The sequence below is a fragment of the Amia ocellicauda genome, chromosome 7, assembly GCF_036373705.1.
Source record: "Amia ocellicauda isolate fAmiCal2 chromosome 7, fAmiCal2.hap1, whole genome shotgun sequence".
NCBI lineage: Eukaryota > Metazoa > Chordata > Actinopteri > Amiiformes > Amiidae > Amia > Amia ocellicauda.
In genome coordinates, this window is record NC_089856.1 from 12,520,286 (window position 1) to 12,544,683 (window position 24,398).

General features: G+C 47.9%; 2 protein-coding genes across 6 annotated transcripts in view; one reads left to right on the plus strand and one right to left on the minus strand.

Moving 5' to 3' along the window:
• rarga (retinoic acid receptor gamma a) overlaps positions 1–4,296 on the plus strand; it is a 55,726-nt gene extending 51,430 nt beyond the window's left edge. For all 3 annotated transcript variants that reach the window (XM_066708456.1, XM_066708457.1, XM_066708458.1), the window contains 2 exons: positions 680–838; positions 1,019–4,296. In XM_066708456.1, coding sequence (XP_066564553.1) covers positions 680–838; positions 1,019–1,413 — 554 coding nt within the window. In that variant the 3' untranslated portion in view covers positions 1,414–4,296. The remainder of the gene's footprint in view (positions 1–679; positions 839–1,018) is intronic.
• Positions 4,297–12,466: 8,170 nt separating this feature from the next.
• On the minus strand, positions 12,467–23,999 carry calcoco1a (calcium binding and coiled-coil domain 1a). Of its 3 annotated transcripts, none has more exons than XM_066708460.1 (15): positions 23,839–23,999; positions 21,007–21,157; positions 20,784–20,886; positions 20,044–20,276; positions 19,760–19,963; positions 19,394–19,542; positions 19,221–19,311; positions 18,822–18,977; positions 16,781–17,035; positions 16,402–16,527; positions 16,206–16,301; positions 16,020–16,107; positions 14,934–15,181; positions 14,688–14,794; positions 12,467–14,092 (listed from the first exon to the last, which is right to left on the minus strand). In XM_066708460.1, exons 2-15 carry the CDS (start codon positions 21,139–21,141, stop codon positions 14,062–14,064), a joined length of 2,022 nt encoding a protein of 673 aa, XP_066564557.1. In that variant the 5' UTR covers positions 21,142–21,157; positions 23,839–23,999; the 3' UTR covers positions 12,467–14,061. The 3 variants fall into 3 exon arrangements, with proteins under 3 accessions (XP_066564557.1, XP_066564556.1, XP_066564558.1); XM_066708459.1 differs by having other exon boundaries at positions 21,007–21,249; XM_066708461.1 differs by lacking the exon at positions 18,822–18,977 and having other exon boundaries at positions 21,007–21,249.
• Positions 24,000–24,398: the final 399 nt, after the last annotated feature.

Below are 24,398 nucleotides of genomic sequence, written 5' to 3' on the forward strand. Positions count from 1 at the left end.
GGAGGTTGGTGGGCGAATTGGATTTGGGATAGAGCGTCAGGATTGATGTGTGTGCGTCGGCTGGGATGTGTGTGTCCTCCTCTGTGCTGAGAGCTCGGGTCGCTTTGGGGGTCGAAGTTTAATGTCTAGTGATCGGCACTTCAAGATCTATACCCCACCCGGCAAGGCAGATCATGTTGTGGCCACCATTGCAAAGAATGCAGTGTGACAGTTTAGATTGACTCTGGGGCACAAAAACAAATGTTGTACGGTCACATGTTGAGAAGAAACAAAAATATACACAGGGTAAAAACACTAAACTAAACTATAAACATTGGGATAAAATTATAATAAAGCCCTTTGTTTATCCTCTTCCTGCATTGTGACAGTGTTAGGATTGTAATACTCTGTAATGGGGTGTGTGTGTGACCGTGTCTCTGATTCTGTGCCACTTTGAGAGAGAGAGAGAGAGAGAGAGAGAGAGGGAGAGGGAGAGGGAGGGAGTGTGTGGTTTTGACAAGTGTTTTTTCAATGGAGTGTGGGCTTGTGTGCGCGTTTGCCTGTGTGTGAGTGGGTTGCGGTTCCCCATTTGACTACAGAGCCTTGTTACCACACTTTTTTAAGTATTTGCATGCATTTTTGCCCGTGTGTGTGTGTTAGTGTGTGCACGAGCCTGACTGTGTGTCTGTGTGTTGCTCAGACCGTATGGACCTAGAGGAACCCCAGAAAGTGGACCGGCTGCAGGAGCCGCTGCTGGAGGCCCTGAAGCTGTACGCCCGGCGCCGGCGCCCCAACAAGCCACACATGTTCCCCCGGATGCTCATGAAGATCACTGACCTGCGCGGCATCAGCACCAAGGGTGGGTACCACTGGCCATGGCACTGCCATTCACAGACAGGGAGGGGTGGCAACACAGAGACATGGTACAGCAAAGGGGCAATACAGCACAGCATGGTTAGAGACTGACACTTCTCTCTCTCTCTCTCTTTCCACTTTTCCTGTCTCTCCTTCTCTTCCCTCCCTCTTGCCGTCTCTGCAGGAGCGGAGCGCGCCATCACCCTGAAGATGGAGATCCCTGGCCCCATGCCACCGCTCATCCGAGAGATGCTGGAGAACCCAGAGGCCTTTGAGGAGAAGCAGCAGCAGGAGGAGAAGGACCGAGCCGCTGCTGCCGCTGCTGCCGCCGCAGCCACCGCCAACCCGGCTGCTGCCCCGGCCATCAAGCAGGAGCGCGAGGAGGAGGAGGAGGTGGAGGCGGGGGCCGAGAGCGGCACTGAGCCCCCCGAGGAGGACGAGGACGAGGAGGCGGGGAGGGCAGGAGTGGAGAAGGAGGAGGAGGAGGAGGAGAGGGAGTGGGACAGCGAGGGGGAGGCGCGGGGACAGCCCCCCAGCAGAGAGACCGCGAGGAAGAGCCACGGGGGCCGAGCACAGTGATGTACAAGCCACCAATCCGCTACCACCCCCTCATCCCCACACCCTTCCTCTCCCCTCCACCCAACTCAGAGAACCCACAGACAGTGGCATTTCATACACAGCGCCCCTATATCCCACTCCCCACATACCCCCTCTGGTGGCAGGAGGGGGAAATCTCTCAGAGGGGGCGCACAACTGCCCTGGCCAAACAGACGCTGCCTGGAGTTGTGTACTTCAGGGAACAGAGTGCAAAGAAAAAAGATGTTCATGAGCAGGAAAGACAAACGAAATACGAGAGAAAGGATCTTGTGAACTCCTGTGTAGGGAGAAGATGGAGAAAGGAAAAATTATGTTGCCAAAAGAGAAAGAAAAAACAAACCGATTCTGGTTTCTCAGACAGGAAGAGAAATTGTCTGCTTTGTTATTTTCATTTTATTTTCATTCTACTTTTTTTTAGCATTTGTATTTAAAAATAAATAAATATTTTTGCCAAAACGGGAGAGAGATGGTGACACAAATTGCAGCAGCTCCCTCTAGTGGACACCTGGACAAGCACACGCTCCCACTCTGCTGCCCGCCTCCTCCAGGGGCGCAGTACTGTGTCGAGCCACCAGGCGGTGCTAAAGATGCCTCTTTCATAAACAACACGAAGAAAAAAAAAACAGACTTAAATCAACTGAGCAACGACACAGGACACCATAATCAGGTTGACGTTATTGTCGCTTTTTTCTTTGAACTTGTTTTTCAATTTTAGTTTCCCTTTTTATGTTTTCTATGGTATACATACACATACACATATATATATATATATATATATATATATATATATTTTTTTTTTTTTTTTTTTTTTTGATGTATTGTTGTTTATGGTTTTATGTATTCCTGCTTCTCCACCCTCTTGGTTGACCAGCCCTCCAGAGCACACAGAGAAAGACTGAGAGAGAGAGAGAGAGAGAGAGAGAGAGAGAGAGAGAGAGGCCGTAACTAGTGTTCACCATCCTCAGTAAGCACATTCATATTAGCTACAAGCTGTGCTGCTGACTGGATGATGTTGTTTGTGCCAAAATAAGCATTTTCTTGTATTATTTTCTTTTCTGATGTTGTTTTATGGGGAGATCTCAAAGTGATGCCACTGTGTCTCAGATGCCATCCCAGCAGTCAAGGCCTGTACACTTCACTCTCCATTCCCCCCATTTTCCACCCCCCACACACACCCTCAGACTTCACAGACTTCGCCGGACCAATGCCCAGACCGTTGGCACCATGCTCCCCGTTCATCTCCCAGCACTGGCACTCACGCAGATTCAGCACTTTGGGATCCTTCACGGACGGACATCGCCATGCAGACATGAATGCAAAAAAAAAAAAACTAAAATAAGTGTCAACAAGCGTGCCCGCCCTCAGATCCCAGCGCCCTCTGAGAGTTCAGAGAGTGCGCATCACTTTGGAATCTGTGGCACTGGGCGGTGGGGGGACTGATCTTTATGTTATCCTACAGCTACAAACATCAGATCAGTTCCCAACACCCCTATAGCTCCCAGCTGCACAGGACCACGGGTCTGTGGTCACATGACTGGGGTGACTGGGCAGCAGTGCCGAAGCAGTGCATTCTCGGGTCTTTACCAGCTGCGGAATCATAAACATTTTGAGAGACTTTTTCATTTAAAAAATATATGAATTTTGCCTTTGGCCTCAGGTGGTGTACATGAGATGCCATTGCTATTTGTTTTGCTTTCAGTTTCAAGCCAGGCCCCTATAAGATTCAACTACGAACACAAAACAGAAAAAGGACAAAAACGATATGAATCAAAAGCTGGCTGGCTAGGATGCAATGAAACGCCCTCAACCAAATTGAAAAACCAATGCAACTCCCACCACAGCTAGGGTAGGCATTCAAGGACTCTCCTTTTTTCGTTGTTGTTGTATTAAGACACACTCAGGGCTACACTTTTGTGGACCAAACCCTAGCTGCCTGGTTGGACACTAGAAGAGGCAATACTCTCAGCTGTCCTTCTCCTAGCACCAGCAAATCAAAGCTCTCCGGCACCTTGGGCCCAGTCTGCACAGCTCTCCGCCACACCGCCTGCTCTGAAACGATCCGGAGACTGAAAACCAAATGGAACGAAACCAAACAAAACATCTACAACTCTTGAACTGAGGAGGTTGGTTTGTTTGTTTTTTTGAGAATGACTGTGGTTGTCTAGTTTCCACCATGCACAAGTTACAGGAGAAATATTGCCAAACTGAATCCACCAATACACTAAACAGGATCTCAGGACTGAAGAAAAGCTCACCTCAGGGACGAAGACACTGTCTGTGGTCATAAATACATCCTTACATCCATGACACAAAGACACCACAGCAAAGTCATCTTATAAACTGACAGAGTGGAGCAGAAATGCAAGTTCTTAATCATGTGATTTGTTTTCTGGAGGGGGGTTCAGTATTTGACCGCATGGTTGTTCGAAATGATAATAATCCTGATTTGGAATAGATTAGTCACAGACAGCTGTCTGAGTCTCATCTCACACACATGCGCACACACACGCACCCTGCCGAACATGAGGTGTGTTTTCATTGGGAACCGTGTGACTTGGCAGAGCTGCCAGCTGGACCAGGTGTGCAGCCAATGGGTGAATCCTAAAATCATCTGCTTTTGTTTATGGGCCCTTGGTGCTGTAACACTGAAGGGATAATGTTTGTAAAAAAAAAAAAAAAAAAATCTCAGTAAAACCTATTTTGTGTTTTTTTTTGTATGGTCGTCTCACATAATAAACTGGGGTTTTTGTCATTCTGTTATTCTGTCAAACACTATCTTGCTAACGAGAAAAGCCATTTATACAGAGAACGGGGTTTTTTGTTGTTGTTTTTTTTTTGGGACAATAAATTGTTTTTGTAAGCTTATTGTTTTTATTGTGTCTCCTCTCTTGTTTCCGTTGTGTCTTGTCTCCGCTCCGTCGCAGTGACCAACGCACAGCTGGGCAGACCCAGTGCCCCAGGGCCACGGGGGTGGCTGCTTTTGGTTCAACCGCAGGACTTAATGACTTAATGACTTAATTATGAGGATAAGGAGTCTAATCACCTGTTTAGGCCGGGTCTTAATTGGTTGCTGATGGCGAGGTGCCGAGGGAGCCTGCAGGAAGCCGGCCCTCAGGAACTGGAATTGCCCCGGCAGCTGGCTTTGCTTCCTTCCACCACGCCGCCACTCCGTGCAGGGCTCGGGATCTCAGTACCAGCTGTGTAGGCAAAACCCGGGGAGCCAGTGGAGAAACTAATCAAGCAATTCCTGGGAAAAAATGGGCCACTTTCACCCACTGCGGCCAGTCGCTTGATAGTTCAGTTATTGTATTGAGGACAGGCTGTGATAAAATATAGTATATTCATGATAGAGGTCCCATAGATTTCTTGTACTTTTTTAAGTGTTTGTTTTACGTTTCCAGTAGGTTTGCAGAATTTACCATTGGGGGGCTCTGGGAGCTTCTGAGTTTGGGGTACATTGCCCAGACTCCAGGACTGGTTAAGATAATCAGGAATTCTCCCAGTCTGATGTGATCCCAGTATTGAATCACTATTGTACACTGTTTCCTTTTCGTACGGCTCTAAATACAGTGTTTTGTGCTTTTGTTGACATTGCCAGGGGCTCTCTTCTCTGACAGTATTCACAGAAGACAGACAATAGAACAAGTGACTACGAACATGGATTTCTTCCAATCTTTTTTTAAATTAATATAAAAATAGCACAAAACTGGGGGACTTTTTTTAGTTGTTAAATTATATATATATGTGATAGTTGTGTTTGTGTGTGCATTGTTTCTTCAATGACACCATTCTCCCCAAGTCCAAATCTACCGCAATACTACACTTTTCCTTTCTTCATTCAGATATGCACAATAACTCTTCAAAGCACAGCTGGTAAACATCTGCTCTGATCTCCCATCAGACTTGTCCTTCCCCCTCAACACAGCTGCTTTAGAGGCCAGTATTTCTCCACCACCCTTTAGTTTAAATTCCACCACTGGTCTTAAAAAGTCAATACTGCTAATTAATTAATTGCATCACCTGAACCAAATGAATCCTTCCAGCACACACCTATAAAACAGATCTACACATACTCCAACATAAATCACCTTCTCGATTTATACAATTCAGATCACCTGGAATAGGCAGGAGTAAAGCACAAGAAGATAAAAAGAGGGGCAGACAGGAGCCCAGCAACTACAATAACACAGAATAACTACCTGTGACTGCAGCAGTGTCTTCACATCTATTATCCACAAAGTTTTAAAGACCCGGGAGAGACAGCAGTGCAGAGCCAGCCAGTAAATATTTACTCCATTAGAGAAGATAATTTGGGGTTTCTCTGCTTGCAGGTAACGAGACAGGATATTCTGAGGCAATTTCTCTCAGTTTAGCACTGGCTATGTCATTGTGAGCCTGTGTGGGAACAGGCAGTCCTGTTCTTTTCTACGATACTAATTATGATGTACCATTTGTACAATCACTAACTCCTCCCACAGTTCTACTTGATAAGATACTTTGCTTGTGCTTTTTTGTTACCGGATGTGATCAATGATATCCATTTATAAAACAACTGAAAAACAAAAGCTGCCAACAATGGTGGCACATTCAGAATTTCTCTCCTTGCAGAGGGAAGTGTGACGACATATCATAAACAGAGAATCACAAGTCAATCATTTATCCGCTAGCCAATCAGCAGAGGTAATAGCACATGGTCATAATGCCCTGTATTATTTATTTCTTAGCAGATGCCCTTCTCCAGGATATAAGCGCAATACAAAGTGCAAAAATACAGTACAGTTCAAGGCATAGAACATTACAAATTCCAATTTACAGTGCAATTCAAACCATAATACATTTTACAAATTTCAGTTTACACAAGTGTATACAATATATGAGGTTTTGCATCCTGGATTGTAAAACCTGAGTCCAGAGAAGGTGTTAGGTCACAGTCAAGGGCCAAGGGGAAGGGAACATAGGGGGAAATCAAAATAACAATACGAGTACTAGTAACATACTATGTAGTATGAACAAACATAGTAAAGTGCTATCTTACAGGAGGATGAATAGCTAAATTACAAGTAGAGTCTGAAAAGATGCATTTTGAGTAAGCGCCAGATGGAGGTCAGAGACTCTGTTGTTTTGAGTTCATTGGGAAGGTCGTTCCACCGCTTAGGGGCCAGGGATGAGAAGGAGTGGGCTCTGGAAGATGGGGAGTGGAGAGGAGAGAAGGCAGGGTCAGTCTTCTGACACTTGAGGACCGCAGCGGTCTGGACAGACTCAGTGCTGTCCGTTCGAGACAGCAGTAGTCGAAGGTCAAGGTCTTTAACTGATTGCGTGCTGGTATCGGGAGCCAGTGGAGGGAGCGGAGCAGTGGAGTATCGTGTGCGAACCGTGGCAGAAAGAATACCAGACGAGCCGAGGGTGACTCCTAGGTTCTCAGTGGAAGAAAAGGGAAAGTGTCTTAGATTCCAAGGGGATTGAGATGGAGAGGTCGGCAGAAGGTGAGGAAGAGGTGGAAAAAAGAGATCTGAATTGGAGAGGTTGAGCTTGACGTGGTGTGAGTGCATCCAGGTAGAGATAGCAGACAAACAGGAAGAGGGGATGAGAGGGTCAGAAGAGGGAAAAGACAGGAAGATCTGGACATCATCAGCATAGAAGTGGTAGGAGAAACCATGGGATGCGATGAGGGGGTCCAGGGAGCAAGTGTAGAGAGAACAGGAGCGGGCCCAGGACGGAGAAAGGGAGAAGGAGATGAAGTGGTGGTCTGAGATGTCCAGGGGTGTCAGAGTATCAAAGGGGAACAGCTTCTAGAGAAGATGGTCTAGCTGGCGGCCAGCCCTGTGAGTAGGGGGAGATGGGGAGAGAGAAGTTAAGAGTGAAGGAGAGGAAGAAATCCAGCAGAGTGGGAGGGGTTGGAGAGGTGGATGTTGAAGTCTCTCAGTAGGATGGTAGGTGAGGACAGTGAGGCGAGGGAGGAGAGAAGAAAGTCAAGTTCATCCAGGAAGGAGGCATGTGGACCAGGAGGACGGTAGAGAACTAGAAGGAAGAGGTGAGAGGGAGAGGCGAGTTCCACTGCAAGGAATTCAAAACGGTTAGTCGTGATCGAGGAGAAAAAGGGGGGGGACAGAAGAGAGAAGGAGCCCTGTTCCTCCTCCCCGCCAAGTAAGACGGGGAGAGTGGGACAGGACCAACAGAGAGGATAGGGCAGCAGGGCTGGTTGAGTTCTTTAGGAAGATCCATGTCTTGGTGAGAGCAAGAAAATCAAAAGAGTGGTGGGAGGAAAAAGCAGAGAAGAAGTCTGACTTGTTGGAAGCTGAGTAGCAGTTCCACAGGCCTCCAGAGAGGGGAATGGAGGGGAGGGAGGAGGCAGGGAGATGAGGTTAGAGGGATTAGGGAGGCAATGGCATGCAGGTGCACACCAAGAGGAAGGAGAGAGCAGGACAAGAATCAGAGAGATAGTCATGGCTGCCTGTTGTTGCTGTGCAGTGTCTCCTCACAGTCTTCTCTTTGCTGGAGTCCCACAGCTAAAGTCCCTGCCCTTTGTAAGCATGGCACTGAGGCTGATGGCGCAGAGGACGGGGGTCTGTTAAATAGTCGACCTAAAACTAATTAGCAGAGAGCACACCTGAATTGCGTCGGATCACGCCGCTCTGTCCAGATCCCGCAAGTCACGCCCTAGTACAGCGTCGGCCGAACTGAGTGCCTGGAATGTCTGGAATGCTAAACTCTACGTAAACGCCTCTCCCGATTGCAGAAAAGGCCACTGTAAAAACACCACTGTACAATCTCTCTACAATAGTAAATGCAAAGCAGCCGTTTCTGGTTACAGTCAATATATAGTTCAAACTGCACTAAGTAAGAGAATAACATAACTGCAGAAAAAAAAGAAAAAAAAGTAAACAAAGTAAACAACCAGTACTTGCCACTATATAGACGTACCTTCTAATTATACATGTCATAGCTTATCTGTTATGGCAATCAGTAATTCCTCGCAATATTTTAGTGCTATGGATTAAACCTCGCACCGTAATTCTGCCTCATATACACAGTACTGTTCAGATACTGCCATTGTAAAAAGCGATTGCAATTTTAATTGCAACATTATAGTACAATATCATAGTTTACGATATATTAAAGCACAATACAATAGAGTGCATTATACAGTGCACTGTAGTCTACACTAATAAACTGTAATCCAATACTCTTACTAAACCACATACTGAAATATGACCGCTTCTGAGGTACTTATATATTAATAACAATTAATAATCATCATGTGAAATACATTCATAGGGACTTTAGTAGCGATTAGACTACTACTATAATTGCAGACTGTCGCTGATATTGCCCAGTATAAGGGCGTCTGCTGAGAAATAAACAAATAAACAAATGCATAATAATATTATCCTCCATACTAACATCAAATAATATACATCTAATAATATATAATATAATAAGTACAGTCACATTTAGACACATTATTTCGGATACTTAACATTTTTCTAATATTTTGGTTTTCTGGTATTAAAATTGTATTTTTATTTCGTCACTGAAGCGTCTGAACCTTCTTCCTGGCCTGCCCGTCTGATGCAATGACACGATGCAGCCAACAGAGGGAGACAGCGCCTCACAGATGGGCTGCACTGCCGAGGAGCAGAGTGCGCCAGACACAGCACCGCTACACGGCCACCCTGCGACCCCCCTGAACTGCAGTGCGTGTGTATTTACTCATTGATCTTATTGTGGAGTAGCAGTACCGGCACAGTGGCAGAGGCACAGACCGAATGGTTCTATTGCCACTTCCACACACTGCCACTGTCTGTAGTGTGTGCTGGACAGCAGCCTTACACGGGCCTCTCAATCTCCATTGGCTAAATACCTGGAGCCAGTGGCCAATTAAGAACCATTAAGACCAGTAGCTGAGATTAGACTGTGTGGGGCTGGGACTAGGCGCAGCAGAGCACATCGCTGTTGTTGGCCAGGACTGCACTCTACAGTCAGACAGACACACTGACACACATACACACAACTGACTCACACAATGACACACACAGCCACAATGGCACACACAGACAGACACACTGACACACATACACACAACTGACTCACACAATGACACACACAGCCACAATGGCACACACAGACAGACACACTGACACACATACACACAACTGACTCACACAATGACACACACAGCCACAATGGCACACACAGACAGACACACTGACACATACACACAACTGACACACACACATGGTGGCACACAAAGACACAGCTCCTGATACACACACACTGAAAGATAGTCACACTCGCTGATGCTCATAAACTCTTCAGAATATAATTCAGATTTAGGTGTGTGTGTGTATTGGGTGGGAGTATTAAGTGTAGCTACAGACCCCACTGTGTTGATGCAATACAGGAAGTACAAAATCCACTCACAGTCACAGCATGAACATCAACGAAAGGAGAATGGGGGAAACAAAAACACAAAAACACGTACACGCATGTGCAGACAGCAGACAAAAGGAGACAGAAATGTACAGACAAACACACACACACACAACACCCCCCCCCGCTGTGCTGTTGCAGAGGGAGAATGATGGATGACGGTGACAGCCTGCTCATTTTTATTAATACGAGAGCGAGAGAGGGAGGCGATAAACCCAGATAGGATTCTATTAATTAAATGATTGCTATAATTAACTTTCATTAAATGAAGATCGATAAAGCAGCGCAGGGATTTAAGCAGCGTCTATACATTATGCGCTGTTTTACAAGGAATCACTAAATGACCTCGTATATTTAACCAGAATAGGACATGTTGCCATGGGAACGCGTGGGGGATTCTTTAAAGAGACAGTGTAATTTGTTTGTGTTTTTATTTATTTTTGCTTGTTTGTTTATTTATTTATTTGGGGGCAGAGTGTAACATGAACGTACAGTATGTATCTGTGCGTGTATCTGTGTATGTGAGTGAGAGAGTGTGTGTCTGTATGTGTGTGTGTCTGTAGGTCCGGTTCTAAGGCAACTTACAGGAGTGTGATCTCAGTGCTGTTTTTCTTGTGTGTCTGCTGGCTTTACTGAACGCTGTGCTGCTGCAGAGCGAGATGGAGAGATCAGCCGAGAGGGAGGGAGGGAGCAAAAAAGCGATGGGGACAGCAACAGAAGGAGAGGAAGCGAGAAATGGCTGGAGGAGGAAGCGCTGACGTGTGGGAGGAATGTGGGGCTCTTGTTTTTCGCTCCCTTTTACAAGGAGGTCGGACTTAACAGCTTTACTCTGATTGCACCGACCCCCTCCCTCCCTCCCTCCCTCCACCATCCTGCCCCTGTTTGCCTCAGGCCAGCCAGAATATCCCCCCACTCCCTCCGTATCCACACAAACACACACATGAGTTTGCAGCCATATCCAGATGTGCCCTCAATGTCTGAGGTCTGTCCAGCTGTGTAGAGAGAGAGAAAGAAAGAGGGGGACACACATGTACAAACACTACTATGTGAACCCCTTCTCAGAATCTGTTCTTCAGTGAGAAACGCACATCAGATCTGAGTGTGTGTGATATGGGGCATCATAAGGCGTGTTGCACAGTGAGTGTCAGTTTGTGCTGCACTATGTGTGTTATGCGGGGTGTGCATGTAGCAGACCGTGTGTGTGCACCAGTGTTGTCATGTGTCAGTGTGTTTGCAGTGTGTGTCTGCATGTGAGTTGCACTGTGGGTGTGTGTTTGTTTTTGTGTTGTTGTTTTCCAGGTGACAGCACTAATTGCCCACCACTCTGTATTAATTGCACACTAACACACACAGGCACTGATTTACTGCTGGAGAGGGCAGGGTTATACTGCCCTCATCTGGCTGTGAGGGGGGTACTGCAACACACAACACGTGCAAAGCACAAAGCACACAATTGCACTGACTCCACTCACACAGAGGACAGGAGACAGGTGGGGAGATGAGAGAGGGAGTGCAGGAAGAGGATGGAGATGTGGAGTGGCATAGGCAAAGCAGAAAAGAGTGAAGGAGAAAGAGTGGAGATGGAAAGAGAACAAAAGAGAGACTGGAAGGCAGAGGAAATAAACAGGTGGGGAGGGAGGCAGAAGAAATTAAGAACAGAGGGAAGAGAGGAGAGAGGAAATGAAGGGCCTGGGTTGGAGTGTGGGAGTTGAGAGCGGTGAAGGTCAGAGGAAGGTGACGGGTGTTTGGGAGCGAGGGAGGCAGTCAATTTTACACCTCTGCTGAGGAGAGGGCCTGTGTGAAATATTAAAGAGAGAGAGCGAGAGATAAAGAGAAAAAGAGAGAGACAGAGGGAGAAGGGGGGTGATACAAAAAAGGGAGAGAGGGAGAAAGCAGTGTCTTCACCCCCAGGTCATCTTATCTTTTACATTTCTAATTAGAGGAGATAAAGGGAGGAAGTCGTGAATCCCTCAGTGATCTCCACATTCAGGTTTTAGAGAGGTCTATAAAACAAGATGGTCCAGAGCCACTGATTTTGTAATTAGCTCGTAGCCTCCCCCAGCTCCTCAGCACACAGAGAGAGAGAGAGAGAGAGAGAGAGAGAGAGAGAGAGAGAGAGAGAGAGAGAGAGAGAAAGAACAAGAGAGCCTGAGACAGAGTGACAGACGCAGAGAGATGGACAGAGACAGAGGCATGACGTCTAGGTCAGTCCCAGTTCAGTACAAAGACCCCTAACACAGCATTAATGCGGGTATGGGTGACGCTAAGAAAGTTTGTCGTTGTTTTTCCCACAGTATGGACATATTTTGAGTAGATAGGAGGCTGTTTAGGAGTAACATTTTGGCCTGGGGTAGGGGTATGGTTAGAGTTGAGGGTTCGAGTGCCCTGTCAATGTACACTTTCATTAAGATTAGGGTTGTATCTTACTGGGTTAGTGTTTTTTTTGTCTCAGGCTGGGGCTCTGGCTTTTATATAGGGCTCATGGTGGGCCAGGTACCTTACTGGTGGATTGTAAGAAAACCACAACATCAGAGATGTTTCTTCCCATGCAGTTGGGTCGAGTGTAAGGCAGGCTGGGACAGCAACAGAATCAGACACAGAGAGCTCAGAGAGACAGTTTTTATTATTGCAGCAGTTCACCTGCAGTGAGAGGGGTCAGCCAGTAACGAAGGAGACCCCAGCTCGTTAAGAGAGGAACAAGATAACGGACCAAACGGGATCGGATACAGTGTGGACAGGAGCCGAGACCCCACAGAAATTAAATACAGACATAGATGTGACAGAGCAGAAATAACGCCCAAAATAATAATAATAATAATAATAATAATAATAATAATAATAATAATAATAATAACTGCAAAGAATTCCTTAATGTATGAACTCACCTAGATTCTACAAGTACAGTAAATATTCAAAGAGTACAAATTGTGCAAAGTACAGTCATACAATGAGGCAGGTAGCAAGTCAGCAAGCAACTCCAAATGGAAAAATATATAGATGGGGATTTTTTTTAAACCGGATAGTCAAAACTGCTTTCACAACTCTCTCCCTCCTTCACCCCTCCCTCTGTTCCACCCCTCCCATTTCCCCCTCTTCTTTTCATTTTTCTTTGCTTTTGTCAAAATATCCCTCCTCCACCCCATGGCTAGCTCCCTTATTTGGTAAAAGTCTAAAAAACATCCAGTAACTATAGAATGTAAAACAAGCATCTCAGCTAACTGCAATAGAATAAAAGAAAAGAAAAGAAAAAAAAAAACAGCTAGATTACTGATAAAAACAGACCACAAAATGTGCACTTATATGGAAATTTCTTCAAAATGTCAAAACTAGACACTAGAGCACAGCCCTTTGCTTCCATGTATACAGCAGCTTTTTAAAAACACATTAGCATATGTCAGTGTAGGAGGATGTGTGTAGTATTTGAGCAACTGATATGGAGGCCTTAAATGAGCAAAGTAAGTTGTACGCAAGCCCCCAAACCCTTTGAGTTTCTATTGATTTACACCTACGACAGTTTTTAAAATCTCCGTGCTCAAGGCTCCCTTCTCTGTCGGACACCCCTTTGAGCCGGAGCTTTTGCCCTTGCTTGTAACAGACCAGGCCCATGCTTCAGAACACATGTGTGCATTCCTGCGTGCTTCCCCTTCGGAGCCGTAACCGTATCGCTGCAAAGTATCATAGCACCATTGCTTACAGTCAGGGCTGGAATCTGATGTCTGTGGGCGCTATCGTATTTTGCCAAGTTGATGGGATATTATTTAATAGGTAGTTGAAAAACGATCTTCGGTTTCTAAGGTGAGGTGAGGTGAGGGACTGATGGTTGCCCCGCCCCCTACGTTGCCCCACCCACAATACAAAAAATATTTTATACAAAAAATAAGAGATCGTTAATGTCACAATTTGTCTGTCTGTTGGTTTTTCGATCCATAACTAAGAGCGTATTTGCAGCAGTGTGTGCTGGGTGTGTCAGTGTATCGGTTCATTTGCTGTGTGTAGCGAACATTTGCGTGCGTGCGTCAGTTAGTCAGTGGTTGTGGGGGGTGGAGCAATGTGTGTAAGACTGTGTCTGAGTGTGTGTTCTGCAGTCCCGGTGTTTGTGTCAGTGTGTGTGTGAGTGTATTAGCTGGATGAATGGTTGTGCTTCTCTATCGCCCTCTCGTGGCCACCGAGGAGGGGGGCAGCAGTGGCGCTTCCTGAACTTCACTGCCAGAGGGGGGCGTCAGAGAGCTCACTGCGAAAGAGAGAGGGGGGTGTTAATCTCAGCCTTTGAGAGAGAATGCAAGATAGAGAGAGAGAGAGTGGGAGGGGAAGGAAATAATACAGGACAATCATGGAAGGGGAGGGGAGGTGGGAGGGGGAGGGAGGGCATGAGACAGGGGACTGAAAATTGGTTTGGCAGCCGAGGGAAACAGGCTGCTTATCACAGCTCTATACTGCACTGTAATGGCTGCCCTACAGCGGCCTGGGCCCCGTGTGTGTGTGTATGTACTTAACTCGATACTTGTTTCTCTGCCTGTGGCTATTCATCTGTAGATCTCTCTCTCTCTTGCTCTCTCCATCTCTCTATCTGTCTATCTAACAATCACTCACTCTAAGGTTTTAATAATTTATTTTTATCAATATTTTATGTTCAATATCTCACCATGCCAGTTGCCGGGATGGGGGGGGGGTGGGGGGGGAGATAGATAGATAGAGCGAGAGAGAGAGCTAGCTGTGCGTGGGAGTGAAGTACAGTGTTGGTATAGTGGAAGCAGTAGTTGGGGGGTGATGGTGTGTTGGGACAGGGCAGTGTATTTGCCCCAGGGTGGGGCAGGTGGTGTATCTACCCCAGCTCTGAGTGTCTATGCTCGGGCAGCAGCATTAACGTCTCGTCTCCTGAGCTGTGGCCTGCGGACTGTATGGACTCCTCTTCCTCTTCCTCGTCCTCGTCCTCCTGACACACAGACGGACAGACAGGCAGGCAGTTTTAATCAGAGACCCACAGACACCGTGAAGAGTAAAAACATTTGAACAAGATTTGTGGTGGATATCGTGTGTGCTGTGCTGTGTGCCTGAGTGTGTCAGTGTCTTACCGACTCGGAGCTGTGTGGCAGTGTGTCCGTCTCCTGCTGCCGTGGTGAGGAGAGGGGGGCAGGCTGGCTGATCACCACGCCTCCTCGGCCTGGTTCTCGTGGGGACGGGGGGGGCGTGGTGAGGAGCAGGGTTTCTGTGGCGCCGATGGCAGGGGGGTCGCACAGGCCGTAGGAGCCCAGGGGCTGGGGGGGGCGCAGGGCCTCAGGACTGTCTTCCTCGGACTCGGACACGGGGCTGCAGGGGCGACCTGCACACAGGCGACAGAGGAGGAGTGTATAGTACTGGACCGGAGCGCGGTACATAACAACACAGCACAATGCATTACAGTGCGGTACAGTATACTGCAGTATCTGACAATAGTCCGGTTAGAAGTGTAGTATGCTTAACCATGGTCGATTCCATAACAGAAAAGAGCACAGTACAGTGAATTGATACAGTCTAGTCCCAATCAAAGAAGAACAGCAAATTAAAGTAGAGCGTCAGTCCTGGATACAATCTCGTGCAGTGTATTCTGTTTCCTGATTTCTGCAGTTCTGCGCAGATCTGCATAATTCCACCAATCCTATTGGTGGAGCAGCACAGGTTGGCGCAGAACTGGAGAAATCTGCGCTACACGAACACGTGAAATTGGATTTACGTGATTGGCGGGGGGGGAGGTTTATTAATTTATGTAAATGTTGTGGCGGGTGGAAACCCCTCATATTGATTTACTTTGGGTTTGGCCTACTAGTGCAGTTTTATTTTTGTTAAAACAACCGAGAGCTTCATTCTGCAGTCAGCGCAGAAACATCTCCCTGCTCTAATTTGTTTTACGGTTCATTTAACTGCTGACTCCTGAATTTTCACGATGGCTTTGAATTTAATATTTTTTGAAAAATCTCTGTAGTAAAAATATATATATTTTTTCTTGGTCAAAATTAATTGTCTGGAACCGCCCTCCCCATTTTAACATTGCGTTTATGGTCTTATCGCCGGTCTCAGAACCAATTATGATGTGACTTCAGTTGTATCGGCTGCCCCTGACCTAGACATCGCTGTCTGGGTGGCTGTATGACATCACAGACGGCAGGCAGGAAGGCACTCACTGTTGGAGTCGGAGGCGGCGTCTCCCCACTTGGCGTCGGCCACGGCCTCGAGCCTTTGTTCCAGCTGACGCACGTACCGCAGCAGCTCCTGTGTCAGTGGGACAGTGCGCTGTGTGTCAGTGTGTCAGGGTGGTACAGGGATGTGTGTCAGTGTGGTACAGGGCTGTGTGTCAGGGTGGTACTGGCCTGTTGCTGCTGCACCAGCTGCTCCCTCTCCCTCTGTGCCAGCTTCAGCCCTGACCTCAGCTCCTGCAGCTCCCTCCCTGCCTCTCCACGTTGCACCTGTGGGGGGCGTCACACTTCAGTTAGCATCAGCTGCCCAGGCCGAGGTGCCCATGGGCACAGTCTGCACACACATACCTGGTCGGCGGTGTTTATTTACCCGGTTGCAGTCCCTCTCTCGGCCCAGCTCCACTGCTGCCTTCTCCCTCTCTGTCCGCTCCTCCTGCAGCCGCTCCTCCAGCCGGCCCAGCTCCTCCCGCTGCCTGCTCAGCTTCTCCCTGTCCGCCTGGGCAAGGGACAGGGAGTCAGTCAGGGGACGGAGAGTCCATATGGGGAAGTGTTGGCCTAATAGCCAGGCGGTCAAGCAGCTTGCCAGTCGGTCGATTGGTATGTTAGTCAGTGTGCCAACTGGTCAGTATGGCAATCAGTTAGGGTGCCATCAGCCATGGGATCCGTCAGCCAATCAGTGCACCAGTCTTCTAGTGAGTGCGGCCAATCAGTGTGCGCTAGCTCGTCAGTGTGTGTGTGCATCTGTGTACCTGTGCGATCTGCTGCAGGGCCTCCCTCTCCTCCTGCCAACGCCCCCGTTCTTCCCTCAGCGCCAGGCGGGCATCAGTCAGCTGCAGGGTGAGCTGGGCCGCCTCAAGCCGGGCCTGGTGCAACTCGGCCTGCCCGCGGTCCCTCTGCCCCACCGTGGTGGACAGCTGCCCTTCCAGCCCCTCCACCCGCCGCTTGCTGGCGCTCAGCTGCTCCCGCAGCCGGCCCACCTCTGTGCACACCGCCTCGCTCTCCGCCTGGGGGGGACGGGGACGACACACGCGTGTATCAGCAGTGTGTGTATCAGTAGTTTGTGTACAGTGAGGGAAAAAAGTATTTGATCCCCTGCTGATTTTGTACGTTTGCCCACTGACAAAGAAATGATCAGTCTATAATTTTAATGGTAGGTGTATTTTAACAGTGAGAGACAGAATAGCAACAAAAAAATCCAGAAAAACGCATTTCAAAAAAGTTATAAATTGATTTGCATGTTAATGAGGGAAATAAGTATTTGATCCCCTATCAATCAGCACGATTTCTGGCTCCCAGGTGTCTTTTATACAGGTAACGAGCTGAGATTAGGAGCACTCTCTTAAAGTGAGTGCTCCTAATCTCAGCTCGTTACCTGTATAAAAGACACCTGTCCACAGAAGCAATCAGTCAATCAGATTCCAAACTCTCCACCATGGCCAAGACCAAAGAGCTGTCCAAGGTTGTCAGGGACAAGATTGTAGACCTACACAAGGCTGGAATGGGCTACCAGACCATCGCCAAGCAGCTTGGTGAGAAGGTGACAACAGTTGGTGAGATTATTCGCAAATGGAAGAAACACAAAATAACTGTCAGTCTCCCTCAGTCTGGGGCTCCATGCAAGATCTCACCTCTTGGAGTTTCAATGATCATGAGAACGGTGAGGAATCAGCCCAGAACTACACGGGAGGATCTTGTTAATGATCTCAAGGCAGCTGGGACCATAGTCACCAAGAAAACAATTGGTAACACACTATGCCATGAAGGACTGAAATCCTGCAGCGCCCGCAAGGTCCCCCTGCTCAAGAAAGCAGGCCCGTCTGAAGTTTGCCAATGAACATCTGAATGATTCAGAGGAGAACTGGGTGAAAGTGTTGTGGTCAGATGAGACCAAAATCGAGCTCTTTGGCATCAACTCAACTTGCCGTGTTTGGAGGAGGAGGAATGACCCCAAGAACACCATCCCCACCGTCAAACATGGAGGTGGAAACATTATGTACCGTCAAATCTTGGGTGAGAACCTCCTTCCCTCAGCCAGGGCATTGAAAATGGGTCGTGGATGGGTATTCCAGCATGACAATGACCCAAAACACACAGCCAAGGCAACAAAGGAGTGGCTTAAGAAGAAGCACATTAAGGTCCTGGAGTGGCCTAGCCAGTCTCCAGACCTTAATCCCATAGAAAATCTGTGGAGGGAGCTGAAGGTTCGAGTTGCCAAACGTCAGCCTCGAAACCTTAATGACTTGGAGAGGATCTGCAAAGAGGAGTGGGACAGAATCCCTCCTGAGATGTGTGCAAACCTGGTGGCCAACTACAAGAAACGTCTGACCTCTGTGATTGCCAACAAGGGTTTTGCCACGAAGTACTAAGTCGAAGGGGTCAAATACTTATTTCCCTCATTAACATGCAAATCAATGTATAACTTTTTTGAAATGCGTTTTTCTGGATTTTTTTGTTGTTATTCTGTCTCTCACTGTTAAAATACACCTACCATTCAAATTATAGACTGATCATTTCTTTGTCAGTGGGCAAATGTACATAATCAGCAGGGGATCAAATACTTTTTTCCCCCACTGTACATTGTCTGCAAACAATGAACTGGAGAAGGACCAGCACGGCTACAGTAATAAACAACAACAACAAAAGCGCAAAAGCAAATTTGTTACCCCCACTTGCTACTCTTTCTCCCTTTCCCGTTCCTCTTCCTCCCCTCCCTCCCTCCCTCTCTCTGTCTGTCTCTCTGTCTTTCTCTCTCTGTCTCTCTCTCTGTCTCTCTCTCTGTCTCTCTCTGACCTGCCGCTGCTGGGCTGAAGAGAGGCGCAGTGTGAGGGAGGCGACACTGTCTCTGAGAGTCAGGGCCTGGGTGTCCCGCTCAGCGAGCTTCCCACGCAGGGTCTGGAACTCGGCCCCGAGGCCCCGCAGCTCCCCCTCGCACACCGCCAGCTTACTCTGTCAGGGAGGGAGGGAGAGACAGAGAGAGAAAGAAAGAGAGAAAGAAATGTGTAGAGGTGCTCAGAATCACTGTCTTGTCGGGGGGGAGGACGTTTTCTTGTATTGCTTTGGGAGACAAGTATTGCCGAAAGTAGCCACTACACTCGCCTTCTCCCTCTCTCTCTATCTATCTCTCTGCAGTAGCCAGATCTGCACCCCCTCTTTTCCCCCCCTCTCTGTTCCAAGCAGCAGTATGGGTACCTGCAGTCTCTCTCTCTCTTCCTCCTCCTCTCTCTTCTGCTGGAGCAGCTGTTCTTGCTGCAGGGTCATTTTCTTCACTCGCTCCTTCATCCTGACAAGACAGACAAGCTGTCAACCAAGGACAAATACAACGAGACAGACAGAGACAGACAGACAGACAGACAGACAGTCACCTGTCAAACTCAATCTCTCTCTCCAGCCCTCTCTGGCTGATGGCCTTGATGTCATCTTCCAGCTCTCTGATTCGCTGCTGGTTTCTGTCCCTCTCGTCCAATAGGGCGTCTTTCTCCGCTTTCATCGCCTCCTGTGCCGACGCTATTCCCTGCCGGAGGGGGGAGAGACAGAGAGAGAGGAAGAAAGAAACGGGGTTGGGAGCCAGTTTTCCCATTCCAGTTCAGTGTGTATTTCCTTTGTCAGTTCCAATTCCATTAGAGTCTATTTTGTCAATGGAAAAATAATTGGAATTGCAATTTGGAATGAGTCTTTTGGTTGTTTTGCATGTTATAGATTTAAAAAAAAAATCTCTCCCCCCTGTTTACCTGCTGTGTCAGTGTCATCTCCTCTCTGGCCCGTTCGAGTTTGGCATTCAGCTGAGCAGTGGCCCCCTGCAGCTCTGCCCTCTCTTTCTCCCACTCCTCCGTCTCTTGCTCCCTCCGCCCCCTCTCTCTCTCCCTCCCCCTCTCCGCCGCCTCTCTGGCCTTCAGCAGTTCTGCTCTCTCCCGCAGGCAATCCTCCAGCCGCCCCTGAGAGAGAGAGGCAGAAATGTGTAAAATACTGAAGCTCACTTAAGTCTCTTTTCCCCCTCACCATCCTCCCCTCTTACCTGCAGTAGTTCAGCTCTGGGGATGACGAGCAGCATCCCTCCCATCTGGCACCCGTCCTCGCCCTCTGACCCTCCTCCCCCCTCCTCCTCCTCTTCTTCTTCCAGGGTCACCAGCTCCTCCAGGGGTTTAGGGGCGCAGAACGCAAAGGGGGAGCTCTGCGCGCACACCTCCCCATGCCTGGACACGTACACAAACTGGTACAACTGGTCACTGGGACTGGGGAGATAGGAGGCTGGGAAGGGAAGTGTAGTGTAATCATAATATTAATAGCAGCATCGTTATTTGTCAGCCTCCACTGAGCCCCTCTCCTCCAGTTCCACAGGATTTACAGCCCATCCCTGACTCTAACCATGACAAAAGACATATTTATTAATTCTCTCTCCCTCTCTCTCTCTGTCGTTTTTTATCCTCTTTGTCTCCCTCCCCCTGCTTTAAACTGCCATTGATTTCTCCCTAAGACAAGAGCAGAACATTATTCACTCGCTCACCCACTCACTTCCTCACAAAGATGTCCCCACCACAGAAGAGAACACCACACAAAGGGATCAGAGGCTCCTCGGGGGTGAACTCTGATCATCTTTTAATGGACAACATGATTCTTTTTGATGACTATTTTAAACTGGGGTCCCAAGCTCCATTCCTGAGGGGATAGTGTGCAGTAGAGCTGAGGGGAGTGGGGGGCGGGATACTCTAGTGGAGACAAAACAAAGTGACTTAAAGACAAGGGAGACAGTCATACCTTGGAAATGGACACAGCAGTTGGCCACGCTGCCCTCAGTGTAACCCTCTGGAGACACAGACCACACAAAGGTGTGATAGTCTCTCACTGACGCCCAGCCCACCTGCACAGGGAGGGAGAGAGTGGTGGAGCGGTAGGAAGAGAGAGAGAGAGAGATGAGAGTTAAAGGGGGCGAGGACAATCACAACCACGAAAATAGCAGCGGCCGCAGTGCAGTAGTCACCTTGAACAGTCCAATCCAGTCACTGCTGGCCCAGTGGTGCTGGGGCCCCAGGCTGTAGTGACAGTCCACGCGGCTCTGCGGGAAGTAGCTCCGCCCCACATTCCGGAATTCCACCCTCCACGGGGGCGTCTCCATGGCAGCTGTGTGCGTTCTGGACACCACCACGGTACGGGGGGGGGGGGAGAGAGGGACAGCACAGTAGAGTTCAAATATTTCTCATTGTTCTCCTGATTGTTTTGGCCACTGGAACGACATCAAACATGACAACAAGCGATTCTTAGTTTTCATTTCTCTCCCTCCTCTCGCCACCCGCTTTCCTCTCTCTTTCGGCTGCCTGTTCACCCTCCCTCTTCCTCGCCCTCCCCCCTCCCCCCTCCCTCTTCCTCCACCTCTGGACTCTCTCCAGAATTGTTGGCAGGCAGTGTTGCCGGGGGAACTGTTCTGGCCTGTCTCTTGGTGCCATACCGGTGCCAGCTCTTTCACAATATTTCAGCAGCAGTACTAGGCCCATGACGACAGATAAACAAACAGGAAAGCGAGTCAGTAAGTAAATAAAAACGGAGGCAGACACTTGTTTTGATTGCTTATTTTATACGGCACTGGCAGGAGGGCACACCGAGACCGGTTTGTGTGAAACTAACAACAACTCTTTAAAAGGCAAGCTCAGGATTGGGCAGGTCTGTGCTAAAGCCCTCCCCCCTGCTGTTTAGGCATTGTGGATTGGCCCGCTTTGCAAAGATTGTGTCCCACGAGAAACACACCATCTCCTATTCTAAACAAAGGAAATCCCTATCGCAGAACATTGTGGTTCGCTCAAGCTTTTGCTATGAGCCTGTTGTATCGAAGTCAGCAGCAGGTGCTGGGTATTTGAATTGGCATCTTGGTTCTGAGGCAATCTGCCGAGACGGGCACCTGGAGTTAGGGTGACAGGTTGGTCGTGTACACGATGGAGACCACAGTAAAGTAGCCTGAGCGCCTCAAAAGCACCATATATATGAAAGGCAGGGATCTGGAACAGAAATATATTTTGTCTGCTACTCTTTGGGTGGAAGGACGAGGGAGTCGGAAGGAGTGGAGGGGACAGGTTGGTCCCGAGGGGGGCATCTGAAGCATTCTGTTTTGCTTTTAGCGTTTTCCTGTAATCGAGCCACTCTCCAAAATCTCCTTCATAAAAATAACATTGGGAAGACATCACAATATTGATCTCTCTGATCCGATTGCCCTAGATATAATGTGACTGTGCTGACATTCTGTGATGGAGAAGCCCTTATATATGAGGTATACAGGGGTCCTGTACCGACGGAGAGATTGGATTCATTGTGTTTGAGCCTTATCTGCAAAGGAAGCTGTATCCTGGCTTTATCCTACTTTAGGCCATGCCAATCTATAGGATTTCAACGTAAGTCATTCTATTCTGTTCTATTCATTTGGGCGCCCACGTCACCAGATACCAGATGCAACGACTAAGGAGGCTCGATTAACCGTCTGAAAGGGAAATGTGATTAAATTATAGAGTAACTCAGATCCAATGACAATAATAAGCAACGGCGTGGGCGTCACGGGATGAGCCGCCCAGAAAAACGATAGGGGAGGGGGAAAAAAACGGGGAGAGGGGAAGAGAGGTGGAGTTACCAGGCTTTGCGAAACAAACGCAGGGCTAAATCGGGTATATACCGCTTTCTCCTCGCAAAGTCAGAGGGTCGTTGTAACCGGAGGAGACGCGGTTCAGAGAAAAAGTCTGTGTACAGCTGACAGAGCGGTTGAGGATAATCAACAACACATGCGCAGGCGATGGCGTATTATCACATCTGCTCATCGCCTACTACCACCACGTATAGAGTTCAAATTTTAGGGGAATTTTGTGAAACCTGCACCGTCGTCATAATTGTGGTCTGTGGTTCACTCCATTGATCTCTGCGGATTCACCCACATGTCTTCTGTATGCATCTCTTTCTATATGACACGTCCATCTATAGATCGATCAATACCATGTCCAAATACATGTGTTTGCCGTACCCCGCATCCCCACATAACCCCTCACCCCTCATAGGACCTCTATTGCAACAGCGGGCTGAGCAGGTGACTTTGGTCCTGTAATTTAATATAACAGAGCTAATGTAATCGCAGGCGGTAATGTAATACAATATGACACATCATCACAAACTGGCCACTCTGATGTAGCGGTGCGGCACACAGCACCTGGGCACTGGGCACACGGGCATAGGAAGAGTCGCAAAGTATCTGATTATAATAATACTAATGAGAAGCAATATTGTAATGGTAGAAGTGATCTGTTAGGATGCTAAAGTGGTCAGGGCTCTCTGGAGTGAAGGGTTGTGGGTTCAGTCCCAGGTGGGGGACACTGCTGTCGCACCCTTTAGCAAGGTACCTTACCTAGACTGCTCCAGTAATAAAAAAAAAAAACTGCTGTATAAATGGGTGGTTGCATGTAAAAATAATGTGACATTTTGTAACAATTGTAAGTCGCACTGGATAAGAGCGTCTGCTAAGAAATGTAATAATGAAATGTCAGAGACTTTGTAGAATAATTAACTTTGTTGCTAAAATAATAACAATAGTAACAATAAGAAGAAGACAGTAGCCTAATAATAATAATAATAATAATAATAATAATAATAATAATAATAATAAAGTTTTGATGGGTGTTGCATTCGTGTGGCTGTCCCTTTAAGAAGTTCAAAAAATCCACTGCGTATGAAACCCAAACAAGACGCACATTTCGAAGTTGGAGACATTTTTCCCCTTCACTTCATACACACACAACAACCCGCCGCCGAACCACAAGTTCAGTAAAGTGATCGAAATACTCACGTCCTGTCGTGCCGCTGCTGTTCCAGAGAAAGAAAGAGATGAAAATGCAAACAAATAAAACGAAACCAAACCCGACCTGTTTCGGGATTTTTTTTTTGAAGATGCACTGAACTGCTTTCCTCTCGACCTCTCTCTCTGTGTCAGCTGTTCCACTAGCCTACAACAATAACAAAAACACAGGCATGATACCGTCGGCCGCCCCAGCGCCCTATGGGAAATGTAGTTCTTCCGAGGATTTGTATAACGATACCTAACGGGGCCTTGGACTACAAAGCCACTTTTACGGAAGTGACTCAAAGAGAGCTGGGCATGCGCTGCGCTGGGTTTGGTACTTTGCATTATGGGAGATGTAGTTTTGGATGAGGAGCTTGCCCGGCGGGGCGAGCATCCCGAGACTCTGCGAAACACTACAGCTGCCAGAAGGCAGTGAGAGAAGTGACGTATGTTTTGAAAGTGCTGATTCGTAAAGCGTGTGATGAGACGGATTCCAAACGCCAGTACGGCAAGTGCGATGGACGTCTTATATTATAAGCGTCAGTTGCAACGAACACAGAGAATAC